Source organism: Engystomops pustulosus, chromosome 4, assembly GCF_040894005.1.
Source record: "Engystomops pustulosus chromosome 4, aEngPut4.maternal, whole genome shotgun sequence".
Classification (NCBI taxonomy): Eukaryota; Metazoa; Chordata; class Amphibia; order Anura; family Leptodactylidae; genus Engystomops; species Engystomops pustulosus.
The window spans coordinates 138,425,629-138,447,206 of NC_092414.1; the positions used below are offsets into that span (position 1 = coordinate 138,425,629).

Consider the following 21,578-nt stretch of genomic DNA (forward strand, 5'->3'; position numbering starts at 1 on the left):
TGAATGTTCACAACAAGGTGTTTATTATATTTGCAAATATTCATAAATCTGCAGCTTATATTCATTTATCCTTATTTTTATAGCTGGTGTTCATGTTTTTGAAATATTCCTCAATTGATTTTGATTCCAGTAGAAGGTAGTAAAGGTCATCTGAGATGAGGTTTGCAGCATAGCTCTGTTAAGAAAAAATAATAATTATACATGGTGAATAGGGTAGATGAACTTGAATAATAATGAACTCCACATGTGTAATAATAGAATACTTCTTTCTATAATAGTAGTTGTAATTATTAGATATATTGGATATTGCACTGTCCTGTGTCATCTGACAATTTTATTATAAAAAAAGAAAATTCGGGCTATTTAGAATATTAATAACGAAACTATAAAACGGTAAAAGACTGTGCTCAACCAAGCCAAAATGTCTCCTATATTCAGGCTAAATCCAGTGAATTCATTGAAAGGAAATGATGAAGGTAAGTCTCTGAAGTGAAATCATTTTTATCCACTCATATATGGCAGCAGCGCCATGTTATCTTATTGAGCCAGCACGGGAAAAAGGTTTTACAAATATATCATAATGAATGAGATTTAATGATTGTCTTACAAAACCTATATGTGTTTGCTCTGCTACAAATTTGTCGGGTATGTGATCGAACACTGAAAATTATTTACCGTAATTACAGTACTTCTCGGAGGTGTTTTAACATGGTAAAACATTATGAGTATCCACAGTTAAAATGCAATCTTCTGTATGATTCATATCTTATAAAGCAGCGTCATTAGCAGAAGAAAAGAAACTTGCATTCCACACTAGGGGGGGGGGGGGGGGGACTGAATAAGGTTTATTGTGCCTTGTAAGCGCCACATGTTCCATACTACCAACATTTTGCCTTGCAACACTATTTGGGTGGTATGGGGCATGTGGCACCTACCTATGGTCACTTCAAAGGTCTCATTATAACACCACTGTGGAAAGGAAAATAATTTTCAGAGCAGAAACGCATCAGGTGTTATATACTTGACTATCCCTTTTTTGTTTTTGCTCTACTGACCATTGTTTTTATATGTTCCCAATGATTTGTAAAGTGGTGTTGAATTTTACGGAGCATTATAAACATGTATTATTATTTGTTTTTTTTTAAGAAGCTTGTCAATACAAATACAGAGATTGAGACAAGAAGAAAGGATACAGTACAGTGTTTGTCCAAGCAGTATGATAGGTTTTACCTGTAGAGAGTGTGAGAGACATCCATTGGTTCTTTCTGTGTATCCAACAGTGTTCAAAGCTTCACTGGCGAAGGCAGCAGCAGATTTCACAAAAATGTTTGTCTTCATTTGAAAGGTCATTTCGGTGGAGACAAACAATGGCATCACACACTGAATGTAGAAAAAAGATTTGAGAAGAGGCAATCAATATATTTGCAGAAATATTTTACAGTTTGTGTTTTGCATTCAGCAATTGCTATGCTGTCTGTCCCACATGCTGCATGTTACTGTCCTGGCTCTCATTTGCTGTAATTGTCCACAGTTGTATTTTAAGGGGTTGTTTGTGTAAAATAAAAGACTTGCCCCCTTCATGTGGTAGCTTTCAGAAGAGCAAATATTTGAGTGACATATGGGATGTTATGTTGTCGCAGAATGAACTGCATTGTCCTCAGTTGACTTCAAGAGTAAATTGTGAAATAGACTTGTAAATAAAAACTTTTACAATATATTAGTTGAATGCCTTTAATACAATGCACCTACATAATCAGATTTTCAAAATGTCCATCTAGTACTGTGGATCCAGGAGAAGGTAAAAACAAACCACAATTGGTTAGTAACAATTCTTCTATAAGTGTAATAATATATCCTGGGGTACCACTTTTAGAGTAATATTTGATATTTTAAACAGTAACTATTGTGTTATGGCACTTAGAAGTAAAATTCATACCTGTACTGTTATTCCTTGTGTCTTGTATTCTACATGCAGACCACGAGAAAAGAAATCCACAAAAACCTGGCAAAAAAATAAATGTAAAAAGCACATGGTTATTTTTCTGCTACTCATAGCTTATAGTTTGTTTGTTCTGCAGCAAAGGGTCAAAAACAATGAAAAACTAAAAAATATACAACTGTATGCAGTAGAATGAGATACATGTAGTTTCATCAGGATTAAAGGGGTTGGCCACATATGTAGTAAATTCTAACAGGGTAAGTGGAAAACCCTAATAGGGTCACCCATATTATACATGCTATGTATTCCTCGATTCAGATCACTGATGACAAGGATCTGAATGGTAATAGTCCTGCAGGTACCACATTGACAAATTAATGTGAGTCCAACTATATAAGAAAAACAATCCTTGTCTAGACTAAGTGAAATGTTACATCCACCTATCCGCCTCGTGCCTTAGTGAAAAGCTTGTCCATATGCTCTAAGATTGTTTGATTAATTCCTGTTGTGACCCGGTTCCATTCCTGACTACGCTCCTTTGTCCCTGACTCTGATCCGGATTCTGTTCTACGACTCTGTACTTCACCTTGGCCACCACCGCAGACCAAGTCATGCCTGTTGGGCGACCTTGTGGTACCACGCCACAACAAGTCCAACCTGCTTTGCGGCGGGCTCTGGTGAAAACCGGGGAGCACTTAGATTCTAGTCCCAGGTCTCAACTTACATCATGGTTTGCGGTGGTACAGAGGATCCACTACCAGTGATCCTGACAATATCCTTTTTCATAAAATAGCTTTAGGAGACTGTTTAATTATTCCAAATATAATCTGTATGATTTGTATAATCTGTAGGGGTCGGTCTTCAGGAGGTGTTATCCGTACCTTAGAAGCACTATACATGAGTGCCATTGGATGAGGACGATTGCCAGCTTCAGAGGAAATATTAATAACCAGCCCTTTCTTCCTAGGGAGGAATAGTGAAATCTTCAATTACAATGTTGCCACTTAATACCTTTAATGATGTTGTCCAATCCATCAAAATCATAATACATAGATAGGAACAAGATAGGAACAAACCTTCAGGACCTAAGTTGAATTTGTATGCAAGTCGGAACTGTATATTTTATAATTGTAACCCCTGACAGAATTTTTTTTGGTCCCTGTGACAATTGGATTTTAAAAATGTTGTATTGTCATAATAACCAAGATTAATAATGAAGCTTCAATACAGACACCTTTAAGAACTATTATAGCTGTTTATTGTAGACTAAGGATAAAGAACAGTAAATTACCAACATCCAGGTCCGTTTGTAACTATGGATCATCTGTAAGTTGGGTGTTCTTAAGTAGGGGACCGCCTGTACTGCTGTATGCTTTCTGTTTAAATATATGATTCTTCAGATATTGTGTTATTCCATGTCTGATAGAAACTTGAAAAACTCTAGAAAGCCTGCAACAGTCATCAGTCTTCTTAGTTATCTAATATGAATATCAATGTTTGAGGCCTTTCATTTTTATATATCTAACCATTGGCACATGGTGTTCCAGCATATGATGTAATCTCCCCCCCTGCATAATGGTGTGCTGCCAGGCAGTTCCTGCACAGGCCCCCTTGACACCCCTCCACTTCCTCTTGTTGTGGACGTGGCATAAGGGGGGAAAAAGTTGCAATCCCTAGCCGTGAGCCAGGAATTGCAATTATTTCAGGGCTTCAGAAAACTGGCTCAAAATCAAAGTATAATTTATTTAAAATTACCTTTGTACCATTTGAGGAAGGATAATCCGTGTCATCTTAAAGAGATAAGAGCATTTTTTAAAAATTGCGTGGCCATTGCAGATACATTGTACATATTCTTCGTTCAGCCCATATCAAACAATATGGAGTTCAGTTTTCCAGAGCAGGATTGATTGATTTGAAACAGTCCAGAATTTTTTGGCATTGTTGCAAATTGTTAGTAACAAGACCAGCAAATTTAGGTTGTTTTAGCTAAAAAGTGGCATAATATAAATTGTATATCAAATAGGCATTAAAATGTTTGTATATTTATAGGCATTAGACATGTTATTCTCAACTCTGATTTGGTTTGGTCCATTTTGATATGGGCCAGTACATTTCTTTATCTACAGGCTGCCCCTTCATACAGTTCTTTTGCCATATTTCCTTATTCAAACATTGTTCAGGCAAGGCATACTCTACGTTACAGCCAACTTTTTATTTAAAAAAAATAAATAAATCACAAATCCAACATTTTTGTTACAGTTATTTAAAAGGGGTATTCCGGGAACATGAACGTCTGATACAAAATCCCATAATGCTAAAAATAAATGAATATAGCAAAACTTCATGTTATTAGTCACAAAATGGAGCTTAGATAGTTTGATTTTATGATTCACAAAATGTTATGGACTTTCTAAAGCAGGAGGAGTTATCACCCAGATGGCCGCCACTGGAAACTACAAGTCAGGTGATCCTTTAATTATCAGTAACTCCTCCTCCCTCTTATGCTCTCTAGTGATGATGTAACAGACTTTCTTGCTCTTGCTCTGTTACCATTAGTAATGATGTGTAACTGAGGTGATGTCACACCACAACACTGACCATACTGGATGTACTGCAACTAACCAACTACAGCCGAACATAGCGGTGATCACATGACCTGCCCAGGCAGGTGAAGGACATGTGATGTGGACATGTGACCAGCGGCCATCTTTTGTCCTGTGTCTCCTCCACAGGGACAAAGTAACAGGAATGATTAAAGGGCCTGTAGCATTTTAATTCTTCCTTACAGTGTATGTCCACAACATTTTTCTGCTAGGGATATTATCTTATATTTTAAGGACCCATTTGTATCTGAATTATGCTTATTCCTGGAATACCCCATTAAATATATTTGCATTATCGAGTTTAATGGAAATTTATGCACTTGCAGTACTTATCATCCTTAGGACATTTATTTCCAGATTTTGTAATGACTTTCAGCTTTATAGCTATGGGGAACCTATGTGTAACTTTTGTAAACATGGTGCATATTGTGCCTCTTCATCTATAAAGAAGTGTCAAATTATAATAAATGTGGCCAAATATATGGACATAATTTAAACAAATGTAGGCTTACAACATGATCTTGTTCTTAGTACATTAGTGATATTTACCTGTACGACTGACTGTATGTTGCAGTTTATTAGACTATTCAGCATCTGGTAAAGACAAAGATTCACATACAATTATAAACCGAATACATACATTAGCACTAGGGTAAATGAAATTGAGGTTTGGGTGCCCTAAATAAGGTAATATTCCACCTTTTATAGTTTTGGTATTGGGAGCATCTATTTCAACTGTATGATCCCTTACAGCTATTATTCCATTTTATTGAAAAAAAAATCTTAATTATAATAATAATAATCTTTATACAGCGCCATAATATTCTGTAGCACTTTATAAATCATAGGGGACATATATAAATAAAATACAACATTACAGAGCACAAACAGTCTTATGGAACACTAGGAGTGAGGGCCCTGCGTGCAAGAGCTTACAGTCTATATAATTTTTTCTTTATTACACTATTTGAACATATGAATTTATATATGATTTAGTTTAAGGTCAAAAGTAAGTGGTCAGCACAGCTCTTGTTCATTAATATCTAGCTATACTATTGGACTTTTTATATGACATATGTTTAGCTTTGTTAGTGAGTAGCTGCTCCACTTATTGCAGTGGTTGAATATTGTTATCATATGTACCTTTTTATATGCTGTATAACAGCGTCCGGAAGCTTATCCCCTTTTTTAAGACTAGTACCATGCTTATCTTAGCACCTCCCCAAGCTCTAGCCTGCCTTCTTGTACAGTTAGATATACATCTTAGATTTCTTTCTGAGATGGATGTGATGGAATGAGCTATTGTGTATTTCTAGCATTATGATTCTTGCTACAGAAAAAAAGAAAGGAGCACCATTATACCTGAGAGGTCTCACTGCTCAAATAATGTCCTGTTAATCTGTATAGCAGTAAGTGTAATAAACCTGTGTATGAATAATGTAATGTAATTAAGCAATAGTTTAAAAGGGATATTGAATGTTTCATAAAAGGGATAAAATAGTCTTCCCTTACAATCCACAGCACATACCTTTTCAATGTTAGGTGTATCCAGATATTTACAGGGCATTTCAGATAATTTCATACCTACATTGTTTACTGGGAAGAAAACAAAAAAACAGGTCATTAACATTAAAGGGGTTATCCGGGTTTAATTTTTTTTTTATGTTCGGGCTGGGGAGGGCTAGTTAAACATAATAAACATGTACTTACCTCCTCCGGTGCTGCCGATGTCCCGCGCCGTGGCCCGTCTTCTCCGTGCGCCGGTTTCATTACACCGGCGCACAGGGAGCATCCGGCCGGCCGGAAGCTCCCATGCGCACCATCTCTCAGCGCTTACAACGCTGAGAGATAGGGACGCATGGGAGGAGCCGTCCACATCGTGGACCGGAAGCTCCCTGTGCGCGGCTTCCGTGCCCCTGTAAACAAACAGGGGCACGGATCGAAGGGGCCGCGGCGCGGGACAACGGCGGCGCCGGAGGGGGTAAGTCCATGTTTATTATGTTTAACTAGCCCTCCCCAGCCCGGACATAAAAAAAAATTTAAACCCGGATAACCCCTTTAAACAATTTCTTATGTTATTATAATATTTTCAACAGAAAAATGACTAAATATGAATGTTACAGGTTTAGCATAGAAGCCATTTTCACAAGGTAGTTTTTCAGAAAAGTATTTGTCACAAGCAAGCACCTCCCTAAACTGGATTACAAGTAATTGTCCCCGTTGCTTTGCCATGTTGGGGCGATTGTTCTATATAAATGCTACATACAATAGATGATAAGCACAGGAGAGGGTTAACAAGTTGTATCTATTTTGGTCTCAAAGACATTCATGATATTAAAAATCCAAGTCTATAATCCCATATGAAACTTTGGTTCATTCAAACTCCCTATAAAAGAAATTCCAATACTACAAAGCCTCAATTGTGAAATACCACAGATATTTATAGCAGTCTATTATTACGTCCACAAAATCCTGAATACAACATAACACCTGTGCACCGAGACTCTTATATTGTATTTTACTGTTATCCCCAACAAGATACTGAAAAAAGCAAAACTCAGATATGTACTAAAAACTTGGAGAAGATCCCCACAAACAGTTAGAAGTTTTACAATGTTTATAGTACTAAACGCCTGTGATTTTCACTTGTTTTGTACGTTCCATGAGTAGGTGCATTAATTTAAAGGAAAGCTACAATCAAAATCCCGCATGATAAACCAGGGACACTTGATTATAGATCCAGGCACTGTTATTTGTTATCTGTGTCCTCCTTTCTTCTAAAATCAATGTTTAAAACTATGCTGATGAACCAGAATGATTCCTGGAGCGTTTCCAGAGCCCCTCCATTTCATATATTCACAGGCTGTTACAGTTTGCAGGAGCACTTTCCGTTCCCACTGTGTGCTGAAACTTCCTCTGTTGCAGTCAGATTACATTGGGTAGAGGGAGGGGCAAGTACTTAGTAAGAGGAAGGGGAGACACTAACAGCCTGGGAAGCTGCAGCACATATGGCCTCTGGTAATGCCCTTTTGGTTTATTAGCATAATTGTAAAAGTTGATTTTAGAAGGAAGGAGGCCATGGGTAGCAAATATAAGAAGCATTGGCAGCTGAAGCCGGAGTGCCTGAATCTATGAGTAAGTCTTCATGGTTTATAATGCTTGACTTTGATGGTAGATTTCCTTAAAATGCATCAATATAACATTTCATTTTCCATGTTCTTGCCCATATAGCTACCTTCCTAAGTTTGCTGTAATATATTTCAGTATAATTTTTAAGTATTCTACAAAGATTTGTATAATTTGCAATTACTTACTTATTATGGCAGACTATAATGTAACCGGCCCGCAGAACTATGGACATGATGAGGGCTATTTAGAGGTCATTTGTACTGTAATCTACTTCTTTAAGACACAGATACTATTGATTATGAGAAGAGATGGGCGAATTAGTTAAAATTCGATTTGACCAGGTTTGTTCCTCACTGTAGGAACACTACTGCCATATAGTGAGGGACACTACCCGCATACAGTGAGGAACACTAACCCCATACAGTGAGGGACACTACCCGCATACAGTGAGGAACATTACCGCCATACAGTGAGGAACACTACCTCCATACAGTGAGGAACACTACCGCCATACAGTGAGGAACATTACCGCCATACAGTGAAGGACACTACCGCCATACAGTGAGGAATACTACCCGCATACAGTGAGGAACATTACCCCCATACAGTGAGGAACACAACTCCATACAGTGAGGAACACTACCGCCATACAGTAAGGGACACTACCCCCATACAGTGAGGGATACTACCCCCATACAGTGAGGAACACTACCGCCATACAGTGAGGGACACTACCTCCTTACAGAGAGGAACACTACCCCCATACAGTGAGGAACACTACCCCCATACAGTGAGGAACACTACCCCATACAGTGAGGAGTACTACCGCCATACAGCAAGGAACACTACCCCCATACAGTGAGGAACACTTCCGCTATACAGTAAGGAACACTACCCCATATAGTGGGGAACACTACCCCATACAGTGAGGAACACTACCGCCATACAGTAAGGGACACTACCCCCATACAGTGAGGGATACTACCGCCATACAGTGAGGAACACTACAGCCATACAGTGAGGAACACTACCGCCATACAGTGAGGAACACTACTGCCATACAGCGAGGAACACTACCGCCATACCATGAGAAACACTACCGCCATACAGTGAGAAACACTACCCCCATACAGTAAGGGACACTATCCCCATACAGTGAGGAACACTACTGCCATACAGTGAGGAACACTACCGCCATACAGTGAGAAACACTACCGCCATACAGTGAGAAACACTACCCCCATACAGTGAGGAACACTACCCCCATACAGGGAGGAACACTACCCCCATACAGTGAGGAACATTACCGCCATACAGTGAGGGACACTACCCCCATATAGTGAGAAACACTACCGCCATACAGTGAGGAACACTACATGCATACAGTGAGGGACACTACCCCCATACAGTGAGGGACACTACCCCCATACAATGAGGAACACTACTGCCATACAGCGAGGGACACTACCTCCATACAGTGAGAAACACTACCCCCATACAGTGAGGAACACTACTGCCATACAGCGAGGGACACTACCTCCATACAGTGAGGAACACTACCACCATACAGTGAGGGACACTACCGCCATACAGTGAGGAATGCAGCCATACAGTGAGGAACACTACCGCCATACAGTGAGGAACACTACCCCCATACAGTGAGGGACACTATCCCCATACAGTGAGGGACACTACCGCCATACAGTGAGGGACACTATCCCCATACAGTGAGGAACACTACCTCCATACAGTGAGGAACACTACCCCATATAGTGGGGAACACTACCTCATACAGTGAGGAACACTACCCCATACAGTGAGGAACACTACCGCCATACAGTGAGGAACACTACCGCCATACAGCGAGGGACACTACCTCCATACAGTGAGAAACACTACCCCCATACAGTGAGGAACACTACTGCCATACAGCGAGGGACACTACCTCCATACAGTGAGGAACACTACCACCATACAGTGAGGGACACTACCGCCATACAGTGAGGAATGCAGCCATACAGTGAGGAACACTACCGCCATACAGTGAGGAACACTACCCCCATACAGTGAGGGACACTATCCCCATACAGTGAGGGACACTACCGCCATACAGTGAGGGACACTATCCCCATACAGTGAGGAACACTACCTCCATACAGTGAGGAACACTACCCCATATAGTGGGGAACACTACCTCATACAGTGAGGAACACTACCCCATACAGTGAGGAACACTACCGCCATACAGTGAGGAACACTACCGCCATACAGTGAGGGACACTACCCCCATACAGTGAGGGACACTATCCCCATACAGCGAGGAACACTACCGCCATACAGTGAGGAACACTACCCCCATACAGTGAGGAACACTACTGCCATACAGCAAGGGACACTACCTCCATACAGTGAGAAACACTACCCCCATACAGTGAGGAACACTACTGCCATACTGTAAGGGACACTACCCCCATACAGTGAGGGACACTATCCCCATACAGCGAGGAACACTACCGCCATACAGTGAGGAACACTACCCCCATACAGTGAGGAACACTACTGCCATACAGCGAGGGACACTACCTCCATACAGTGAGAAACACTACCCCCATACAGTGAGGAACACTACTGCCATACAGCGAGGGACACTACCTTCATACAGTGAGGAACACTACCGCCATACTGTGAGGGACACTACCGCCATACAGTGAGGAATGCAGCCATACAGTGAGGAACACTACCGCCATACAGTGAGGGACACTACCCCCATACAGTGAGGAACACTACCGCCATACAGTGAGGGACACTACCGCCATACAGTAAGGGACACTACCCCCATACAGTGAGGAACACTACCGCCATACAGTGAGGAACACTACTGCCATACAGTGAGGAACACTACCCCCATACAGTGAGGAACACTACCCCCATACAGTGAGGAACACTACCGCCATACAGTGAGGGACACTACCCCCATACAGTGAGGAACACTACTGCCATACAGCGAGGAACACTACCGCCATACAGTGAGGAACACTACTGCCATACAGTGAGGAACACTACCGCCATACAGTGAGGAACACTACCTCCTTACAGTGAGGAACACTACCCGCATACAGTGAGGAACACTACCGCCATACAGTGAGGGACACTACCCCCATACAGTGAGGAACACTACCCGCATACAGTGAGGAATACTACAGCCATACAGTGAGGAACACTACAGCCATACAGTGAGGAACACTACCGCCATACAGTGAGGAACACTACCTCCATACAGTGAAGAACATTACCCCATACAGTAAGGGACACTACCCCCATACAATGAGGATTACTACCCCCATAGAGTGAGGAACACTACCCCCATACAGTGATGAACAAAGTTCCCTGCCCTATGCAACACATTGTGCTGGCGGCCATTTTTCTAGGGGTTGTGAAAACGTACTTGTGGTATGAAGTTAAAATGGGTTAATATTGAGATGTGGTATATTAATTTGGGGTATGTACATAAATCATGGTGTGTGTTCATATTGTTAAATAAATTTAGGATGCAGTATTTATAAGAGGTTATCCAAGAGCGTAAAAAAAAAAAATCATGGTTAGGAGATGTCATCTTGCAGTTCTGTACCTGATGGGGAAGACGTGTCACCTATAATTTGTAACTTCCACCTGTGTTTGATCAGTATAGGGGTCACTGCGTGATTGTCTAGTGTGGTATAACTCTCAGTATACAGACAGTCCCCGGGTTAGGTACAAGATAGGTTCTGTAGGTTTGTTCTTGAGTTCTTGAGAATTTGTATGCAAGTCGGAAATGTATATTTTATAAGTGTAACCCCAGCCAAATTTTTTTGGTCTTCGTGAAAACTGGATTTTAAAAATGTTGGTTTGTCATAAGAATTAGGATTAACAATAAAGCTTAATTGCAGACACCTTTAATAACTGTTTATTGTAGCCTAAGATTAAAGTACAGTAAATTACCAAAATCCAGAGGTCAGTTTGTAACTAGGGGTTGTCTGTAAGTCGGGTGTTCTTAAGTAGGGGACCGCCTGTATTTAGGTTCATTCACATAGTGTCAATAAACCAAGTCTACCTTCCAAATATAAACCAGCAGTGCTGGTGTTCTTAGTATTTTTTATTGGGGTGTGGGTGCTTTTTGAAGGTTAGCTGGAGATGACGTAGGTTTTGCTGGAGATGAAGTAGAGCTGGATTACAGCTAGGGCAGTGATGGCGAACCTATGGAACGGGTGCCAGAGGTGGCACTCAGAGTGCTCTCTGTGGGCACTTCAGCTCAGCACAGAGTTCACCAGACAGGACTCAAAGAATCTAACTGCAGTTCCACACAAGTCAAGTTTCACTAATCTCAGTCCTATTTTAACCCTTTAATCGCCAAGGAAGTATCTCATATGTCCTCACAGGGTGGCCCCCCAATGGCCACTCATGTATGAGATACATCCTGGAAAATAGGAGCCATAAATTTAAATCTCTGGCACCTAGAATCTCTGGGCAGCTTGGGACTGAAGAAAAAGTGAGAAGGTGAAGAGAGGACCAGAATATCTTTGAAGGTCCTCCTGCTGACCCCACAACTCTTCCTGTACAGCGGGAATCTGGAGAGAAGCTACAGTGATAGTCCGGATTTGCCCTCCCGCTTTCAATTGTATCTGTGTCCTCCGTAGGCTGGTATGTTAGGAGAATAGTTCAACAAATAAACAAATTACTGCTTATATTGGCACTGTGTGATAAATGCGTGGGTTTTGGTTGTAGTCTGGGCACTCGGTCTCAAAAAGGTTCGACATCACTGAGCTAGGGGGTATACATCTGAGTTTTTACATTTTGAAGTCGTTGAGGGCCCCACAATCTCTCTACAAGCCAGGCCCAATGAGAGCCTTTATCCTCCATGTATCATAATTTATAATTTATACCTAAAAATAAAGAGAATGCACCTTACGTAAGTAAGCCTATTTTCAGTATGTGAAGCTCTTTGTTTTCTATCCCCAACAGAAATTGAGTAGAAATAGAACAATTTTAAAAGTTGATTTTAGAAGGGAGAAAACAAAAAAATATTATTACAGTCACTCTGCCTGCATCTATGAGTAAGTGTCCCTGGTTTATCATGCTTGATATAAATGGTAGATTTCTTTGAAGTTATTTGGGTGGAGAAAATAGAGACATTTTTTTTTAGAAATGTATGTTATATAAGAAGCCCTAGACAATCCAGGAATGGATTCTACAAAGCCTCATAGCATTCCAGAAGTTAAAGAGGTTGTCATGGATGAGAAAAACATGGCCATACTCCCCGTAATGTTGTTTGATTGCAGTTTTAATCAATAGAGATGACATGCAATACCAGGCATTACCTGTGTTGGTATTACCAGAAAAGAGTAGGCATATTTTTCTATTATGTGACCCCTTTTTTAATATTATATCCACAGTTAAAGTGTAACTGTAAAAATATAATGATTTTACCAAATTCTCATATGTAATTCCCCCTTTAACAATAAGATGAACATTGACCATATTGTGCTGCTCACACTTCTCTTTCCACAGTTATGGCTCTCTTCTTAAAGTGTTGGACAAAATCTTTCTCATCAGAGGTAAGGTGGGCGGAGACTAACATCTTCATGTGCCTGCCCTGAAGCTAAGTCCAATTTCATTTGTCCGTAGATCCAATGATGCCTTGTGTTCTCTCTCAAATTAATTTAGCATTAAATCCACTTAGATTCCGACAAGTAAATCCACTGCACACTGTACATACAGGATGTATATCGTGACTTGATGAATATTGCAGCTTCCATTACATGGAGGAGCTGGGAACATGTAATAAGTAAAAGAAATCATAAGTAAACCAGTTACATGCAGTGTGTAGTCTGTGCTGTATGAGCTCTAAGGGTTAATTGTTTCTCTCCACAGAGTTTATAAAGGTGGGGGAAGGGCTTCAGCATGAGGTGAGAGAGAGACAGAGAAAGTTCTGTAGAATCACAAACTGGGATGGAGGGAGTGAAAAGGAACAGGGGTAATCTTGTACCTCACTATTCTGTGCATGAGACGTCTGTATCCACAGTCCTGAACACACTCAGCACTGCTACATACACAGACAGCACATGGTCTCCTCCTCTGCAAGCAGGGAGCAGCAGCTCCTCCCCTTCTATGAGTCCGTAATTCACAGGACTTGTCAGCACTGGCTGAGGAAGGAGCTACTTCAGCACTGAGGTAATCTGAGGGGTATAGCAAAGAAACTGCTGGATATAGGTAACTAAAATAATAGGGAAAGTTGTTCTTTATCCCAAGAGCTTATAATTTGTGATAAAAGAAAACTTTACAGTTTGTTCTTTAAGGCATCTTTCAGACTATTATTTCATGAGGTAATAAAAAAGTTAAGTACCCAGAATTCCAATTTCCAAGCCTTTCAGTTCCTCTTCAATTTTATGGTAAATGTTTGTTCCACTTGTATAGTCTGCCTGTATATATTTGACCTTGCGTCCCGTCTCTTTCTCTGTGAATAAAAATTGAAATATTGTATAGAAAACGATTACTAAGTGTTTGTGAGACACATACATGCTGACCTATAATGACAAAAGCAGACAAACACAGAGGTCATAGAGGAAATAAGTTAGCTGCAGCATGAATATTTAACAAAGCAGATGAAACATTTTAGCTCACAGATATTTGTTATATTTTTCAAACCCTTCACTAATATGTAAATTGTTAGAATGGGTACAGCATGAATTAAAACCCAAGCTCCCCTCTATGGAGGCCTCCCGTCTGCACAACTGGTGCTCTGGTCTCTATTGGTTTCTCTCCGAGATTGCAAGATTACTTTTTTCCAGCAGCTAGGATGGTAATACACGCTCCTGTGTTTCTTCTACTCCCACTCTTATTTGTCTTTACTCCACCTCTTTTTTGCTTCCCTCTCTCCCTTCATCAATGTATTTGTCTCTTCTCAGTTTAGATTATTATGATGTGGAAAAATGTTTACCAAAATATGTTATAAATATGTACAGAATCATTCCATCACACTTTCCCCAAGTTCAGCTAAAGATTCAAAAGGTGCATGTACTTCTACAATTCTGCAAACTGTAAGCTATTTCCTTCCTGCAGCTCCTGCTATATTCTGCCATCTGCTGGCAGGCTGGAGGGGGGCACAATTCAAAAGCCTATATCACCTGAACCCTGGCACATAGAAACACAATCAAAAATTTTTAGTTCAACTTTATAAGTGGAAATCTCTTCTGTGAAGCATCCATACACAATCCATGTATCATATTAAAGGGGATGATTCTCCTGCTTAATATGACACCAGAATAGGCGCAATGGTTCAGGAGATATGGCCGTTTGAATTTGGTCCTGTCATGACGTTTATAAACATCCTGTATATAGTCGTATGGCAGTCGTGAAGGGGTTAAGATCCAACAAGGAGAGAGATAAAAATTGTGATGTAACCTTAAATCAGGAAGAGGTAAACAATAGTTTCTCCTGGGGGTCTAGGTTTGTCTCCTTATTATTTAATTTTCTTTTCTGGGTTTTTTTTAATTGTGCTGGGGGACTGAAGTATATTGGGGGTTGGGGTTGTTAGGTGTATATTTTAATTTGATATGTCTGTTTTTCTCTATTTTTTCTTTTTAATTATGTACAAAACAATTAATTTCTACGAAACACTTTGGTATATTTGATTTTACTTATTTGCATAAAGTTTACTATACTTGTTATAAAATGTAAGATATACTGTACCCTCTATAGTTCTAGGGACAAGAGGGTATTTATCAGGGCTTATACCCCAGTTTTCTGGCATACAAGCCCTGAAATAGACGCAATTCTTGGTGCACAGCCATCAATTGCGCCTATTTTCCCCCTTACACCTACCTCTATCAAATCTCCCCCCAGGAGTATTCGACTATAGTTAACGTGTGCACATATGTAAGTGGAGCAATTCAGACAATTAAAGCCAATAACCTTGCAAACCTTTGAACCAAATAATAAAATTCAAGCTGTGTTATTTTACTGAACTTTATCCATAGCTATGTTGTGAATCATTAACTTTCAGACAAATAATTTTGCTTTAGTTATACAATAAAGAGACTTGGGGTATGTCCATATCTTTAGGTTTTCAGATACAGTTTTTGATGTCCAAACTGGCAGTGGCAAAAAATAGCAAAATGCTTTTGGCTTTAAAACCTGTCCATGTAGATCCTCTCTTAGGTCACATTCACACACAGTGTTTGTTAACGCATTGTAAATGTAAAAAAAAATTACATTTACACTGTGTTAAAAGATGTTAACATCAAGTTTACATAGTGTTTGTGTAAACTTGTTGTAAATCCAATAATTTATTAACACATTAAAAAGCCATTCTAATGCTGTTTGTTAATGTACCCTTTAGGCCTCCTGCACACAAATGTTTTTTTTCTATGCCCATAAAATACAACTGTATTGTCCATTTTTGTGGCCTATGTGTCAACTGCATTTCCCTTTGTCTCCACCGAATGTTCGCAAAACAGGCCGTATGTCATCTGTATTTGCAGATCCACAAAATAAAACAAGTTTGTTACCTAGCAAGCTACTGCAAATACGGGTGACAGATGGATGACGCACCGTGTGTCAGTTGTATTTCCCACAGCCCCATAGACCTCTATGGGAGTGCAGAGCCTCAAACATGTCCAAAAGTAGTAGCGGCTCTGAGTTATTTCTCACGGGCAGTAGGCTGAGACACGGGGCTGAGGAATCCTAAACTGTGTGTATGAGGCTATAGCAATACATGGAGCCATGAGACAGTCGCAAAAATCTCTGCTGTATCACCTGAGAAAATTTTGCATTTTGCAGTCCCATTTTTTGGCCATTTTTTGACCACAAATATGGGCCATGTATCACCTGTATGTAACCCATTTTCTACCACAAACTGGCCGTATTTGCACCCACGTGACCTGGTCTTCTTGGCTGTCCACCTCAAAAACTGGTTGAATACAGTGAACACCACCATATGTAGGCTGTTTTTTTGTGTTCCCTTAGACTGCCAAGGTGAGTCGTCACAAAAACATAAAAAAATAGGACATGTGCTATTCTATTTTTTAGGCCTTATGCACATATGTGTGCTTACCCGGGCTGTAACCCAGGTGATACCTCTCTGTAGAAAGCAAAGTGGAAAAATATAGAACATGGCCCATATTTTGCCCTGTGACCGCCCGGCCTAGTCATGGTAATACACAGAGTACTCACCGCACCATGAACTGGTGCCATAGCCTCTATGGGGCTTAATGGTCGTGTGCATGAGGCCTTATGTCGCAATCTGACAGCCAGTTCATAGTGCGGTGAGAAACACGGTGATCAAATACATAGCTGTATTTCCTATTAAAGTCCTTTTTAAAAGCAAAAACTTGTGGTGGCCGTTTTCTGCTCACAAAATTGTCATGACTCTGCTTTTTGCTATAGAATCACAGAGCTGATCCGTTTTCAAGATTTCCTCACTTGGGCCTGAATTGTTAGGGGTCACAGGATCTGCTGCAGCCAATTAATGGCCGCCGTAGGCCCTAGTGACTCTGACAATTCTGGCCCAGCTGGGAATACCCCAGAACTAATGATCAATGTACTGCTGAAGCTTAAATTTGCTATTGCACTCTGGAAATGCAGATTAACAAATTCACTTTTTAAGTTAACTTGGGCCATGCATATGGAACCTGCTACAGCAGCCATTATAATCACTAATCACCACCTAGATCAGTGGTGGCGAACCTATGGCACGGGTGCCAGAGGCAGCACTCAGAGCCCTTTCAGTGGGCACCCGGGCCATCGCCCCAGCACACCAGACAAGACTCAAAGAATCTTCCTGCAGTTCCAAGCAACTTAAAAGGTGCTGCTTTCAGTCATATTCTAAAGTGATACTTGCTTCTCTACTTGGGACTGTAGGAAGAGGGAGGTTGAGTCGACAGGGCCGAATTATCTATGCAGGACCTTCTGCTGGCCCCACGATTCTCTGTGTACAAAGGGACACTGGAAAGAAGATAAAATGATGGAAATTTTCCATCTTGTCCTCAGGAGGCCAATGTCACCGAAAGTTGTTGAAAAATGGGGAGCAATAACTTACTGCTTTCATTTTTGGTTGGCACCTCGCGATAAATAAGGGCGGTTTTGGGTTGCAGTTTGGGCACTCGGACGCTAAAAGGTTCGCCATCACTGACCTAGATCTTCTTCCTAACCTAGATCTTCTTCCTAACACTGACAATGCCAGTCAGAGTCAGCATTACATCCTGATAATTGAGATTATCGGTGTAAAAACCCATAATAAATATGGCTCAAGGCTTTTTAGACAGTTTTTTGTGCAAATTACTCGAGAATAGGTACTTAGGCACAAGTGTTCTTTGAAACAGTAGTATTAGGTTGAATTGTATGAAAGATCAGACCCCTTAGGTTTCAAACACCAAAGAATAAAGTGGGTGATCCTGACACCCAACTTCTCCGTCCATTGCACATAATCTAAAATTATGTCAACAAACAAACTCCTATGGCTCTGATAAGAGAGAAATAAAGTTATAGGTTTTAGAATGCAGGGAGTAAAAAAATTGAAATGCCCAAACAGAAATGGACTTGGTCTAAAAAAGGGGTTAATAATGTTTCATAAAAATTTAATACCCAACCTTACCTATCTCTACAGCTACTCTTTTCAGTTTCTCCAGGGTCCTGCTTATAAGGACAACGTTCAGGCCTCGCTTTGCAAGCTGAGAATGAAGAAATCATTGTCAATAAGATTAAAAGATAAATACATATTTATATCTGATAAAATATGATTAAGAGGGAGAAGTATTATTGAAAAAGAACAAAAGTTCTTTTATCTTGTATTCACTTGATTTATGCATTTTTATTGAAAAGTAAGTGACAATTTAAGAATTCTGCTATTCAGCAAACATCTCAATATCCTCACAGGCAGGATTAGAATACAAGAAAACACCGATATCATATGGTGCAGTGTTCACTACTGGTCATAGCCACTATCTACTCCCTCTTCCTGCACAATTACCTTTACACAAGTCAATGAAAATATCTGTGTAAATGTGGCAGCTGTAAGACATCACTCTAAACTGCTGGGAGCATGGGAGAGCGAGGTGATGTCACGCAAGAGGCGTGCATAACAATTTGTATATCTACCACTAATATATTTCAATCAATTATATCAAATATTTGCATGTTTTCCTACACCCACAATTGATTACCTCCAGAGCATAGGCTTTCCCAATTCCATCAGTAGCACCAGTCACCACTGCAAAACAAAAAGCAAAAAAACGACAGTGAAAAAGACCTTACAAAGTATATAGTTTAATAGACATTAAACATAGGTTTCTGAATCTTCCAGTGTATTACATAAATATACACATGGCTGATTTTCTTCTATTTCATCACCATACTCTACTTTCATGCAAATTAATCTTCCACCACCCATACCACCCCATGTATTTCTCTTCACCCCTGTACAGACTGCTTTCTTTTATAGAGTATGATTTAAGTTTCTAAATTGTTTTATTGTTATAGTCTGAGCCTTATCTATTAATGGCAGGTGGAAGTGCACTCTGACTCCTTATTACATAGATATACAGACATGTTTCTGCCCTGTGTGGCAATGAACCTTTGAATTGTGCCATTGTGGTCTTGTACTTATTTATTTTCACCATTCTTTATAAAACATGGACCTAACAATCCTCAAAGAAATATGAAATATATTTGATGATATATTATTGTTTATTCTTTTTAAGTTTTATGTTTGTATAAAAAAAAAATTGATCTTTAAAAATAATAAAAAATGGAATAAAGTTTTGAAAAAATAGCTCAAGCTGTGAACTTCTCGTTGAGTACTGTCCAGTACCTGCCAACTTTCGTTGTAGAAGCAGAAGAGGGACTAAGGACGCAGAAGAACTTATTTTTGTCCTTTGTGCCTCTGCCTTTTGGTCACCCACACACAGTAAAATTCTCCCCTCACATTGTGCCCCGCCAAGCTCCCTGTTACATTGTGGTGTTCTCACATTGTGCCTCTGCAAAATCCCCCTCTAGTTGTGCCCCCTTCGTATTGTACCCCTCAGCTCTCCCTCATATTAAGGTCCCCTTATATTGTGCCCCCAGCAGCTTCCCTTTATATTTTGCCCCTAACAGCTTCCGCTCATATTATCCCCCAGCAGCTCCAAATTATGTCTCCCCAGAAGCTCCCCCTCATATTGTGCCGCCCACAAGTTTCACTTCATTTTATATCTCCCAGCTGCTCCCCCTCATATTGTGGCTCCCTCTCATCATCCTTTCTTTGTTGCTGTTCCCCTCTTCTCTCAAAGAAATAGTTTCATAATTCTTTTATTTTTCTGTGTATAGAGCTGTGTGTGGGCTTGTTCTTTTATGTAAAAAGTTGTACTTCCTAGTGATGGTATTTAATATTCCAGGCCGTGTACAGGGAAGCCTGAAAAAATTCCAAAAGCGGTGAAATAGATAAAAAAAAAACATGTGCCATTTTCTTTTGGGATCCATTTTCATTAAGTGTTCCAAATTACACCCCCTTTATTCTGTGGGTCAGTACCATCACAGAGATACCAAATTGATATAATTTTTATTAGTTTTCAGCAGACTTTAAAAAATGTACAAATAATATATAAATTTTGCCATATTTTGAGGCCAATAACTTTTTGAAAATGTATAAAGATGTAAGTTTTTTTGCGGGACATGATGGTGTTTACATTGATAACATTTTGGGGACTGTATGACCCTTTGATTGCATTTTATTAAATTTTTTATGTGTTGCAAGATAGCAAAAAAGTGGTGTTATTTTCTATTACGGGGTTTACCACCTGGAATTACTGTTTTTATATATTGATAGATCAGGATTTTTTTTACACCCCCTAGGGTACTTTAACCCTAGGTTGTCTCACTGATCCTACCATATACTTCTATACTGCAGTACAGCAGTGTATGGCATTTTTGAGCAAGATCTGTTACAATGTGCCACTTGTCTTTCAAGGTTGGTGCTGGCACTGATTGCGGACGTTAACCATGTAAATGCCTCCGGCAAAAGGCATGAGCGCTACCATATTGGATTAGATCGCGGCCCCCTGTGAGGTCATCGGGGGGGGGGGGTGGAGATTGGTTAATATGACAACCTTGAGTGATACAAAGACTTGAGGCTGTCTGGTTTTAACCCATTTATTACAATATGCAATTTACACATTACACATAGTACTCTAGAGGTCTGAAAAACAGTAAAAAAAAATCTTAAAAGTTTAACTTGAAAAAAACCTAAAAATTCAAATCAACCCCCTTTTCCTAGAAATTATATGAATATAAATAAACAGTAAAAATCATAAACACATTAGATATTGCTGCATCCCAAAATGTCCGATCTATCAAAATATAATAACTTTTTTCCGGGCGTTTAACCAAGTAACGGAAAATAGTGCCCAAAGTCGAAAATGCCACTTTTTTGCCATTTTGAAAAAATCTATAAAAAGTGATCAAAAGGCTGTACAGTCCTCATTATAGTGCCAGAAGATGGCAAAATGAAGAATATTTTTTTTGTGCAGGAGGTTTTAATTTTTGTGTATGAAAACAAATTTGGTATCCCCGTGATTGTACTGACCCAAAGAATAAAATAGACATGTCATTTGGGGTGCACAGTGAAAGCCGTTAAATCCACACAAACACGGCGCAAATGTGTTTTTTCACAAATTTAACTGGATTTGGAATTTTCCTGCTCTCCAGTACATGGCATGGAATATTAAATACTGTCACTGAAGCACAATTTGTCATGCAGAAAACAAACAGCTCCACCATGTAACATGTAACATGTCGACAGGTGTGTGTAGTAAGATTTTAAGATCATGAGCTGTACACTATGGCTTGAAATGCATAGATCTTTCTCTTTTTCTGTTTGTGGAGAGACTTGAAAATTAAAG

The 21,578-nt window shown here is 39.8% G+C and overlaps 1 protein-coding gene across 1 annotated transcript in view; it reads right to left on the reverse strand.

Moving 5' to 3' along the window:
- LOC140127236 (17-beta-hydroxysteroid dehydrogenase type 3-like) overlaps positions 1–21,578 on the reverse strand; it is a 25,227-nt gene continuing 3,649 nt past the window's right edge. Inside the window, exons 2-11 of the mRNA XM_072147668.1 lie at positions 18,867–18,913; positions 18,299–18,374; positions 14,051–14,161; positions 6,071–6,138; positions 5,092–5,136; positions 3,695–3,729; positions 2,821–2,902; positions 1,937–2,002; positions 1,231–1,380; positions 1–175 (exon numbers count right to left, since the gene is read on the reverse strand). Of these exons, the coding sequence (XP_072003769.1) occupies positions 62–175; positions 1,231–1,380; positions 1,937–2,002; positions 2,821–2,902; positions 3,695–3,729; positions 5,092–5,136; positions 6,071–6,138; positions 14,051–14,161; positions 18,299–18,374; positions 18,867–18,913 (794 nt within the window). The 3' untranslated portion in view covers positions 1–61. The remainder of the gene's footprint in view (positions 176–1,230; positions 1,381–1,936; positions 2,003–2,820; positions 2,903–3,694; positions 3,730–5,091; positions 5,137–6,070; positions 6,139–14,050; positions 14,162–18,298; positions 18,375–18,866; positions 18,914–21,578) is intronic.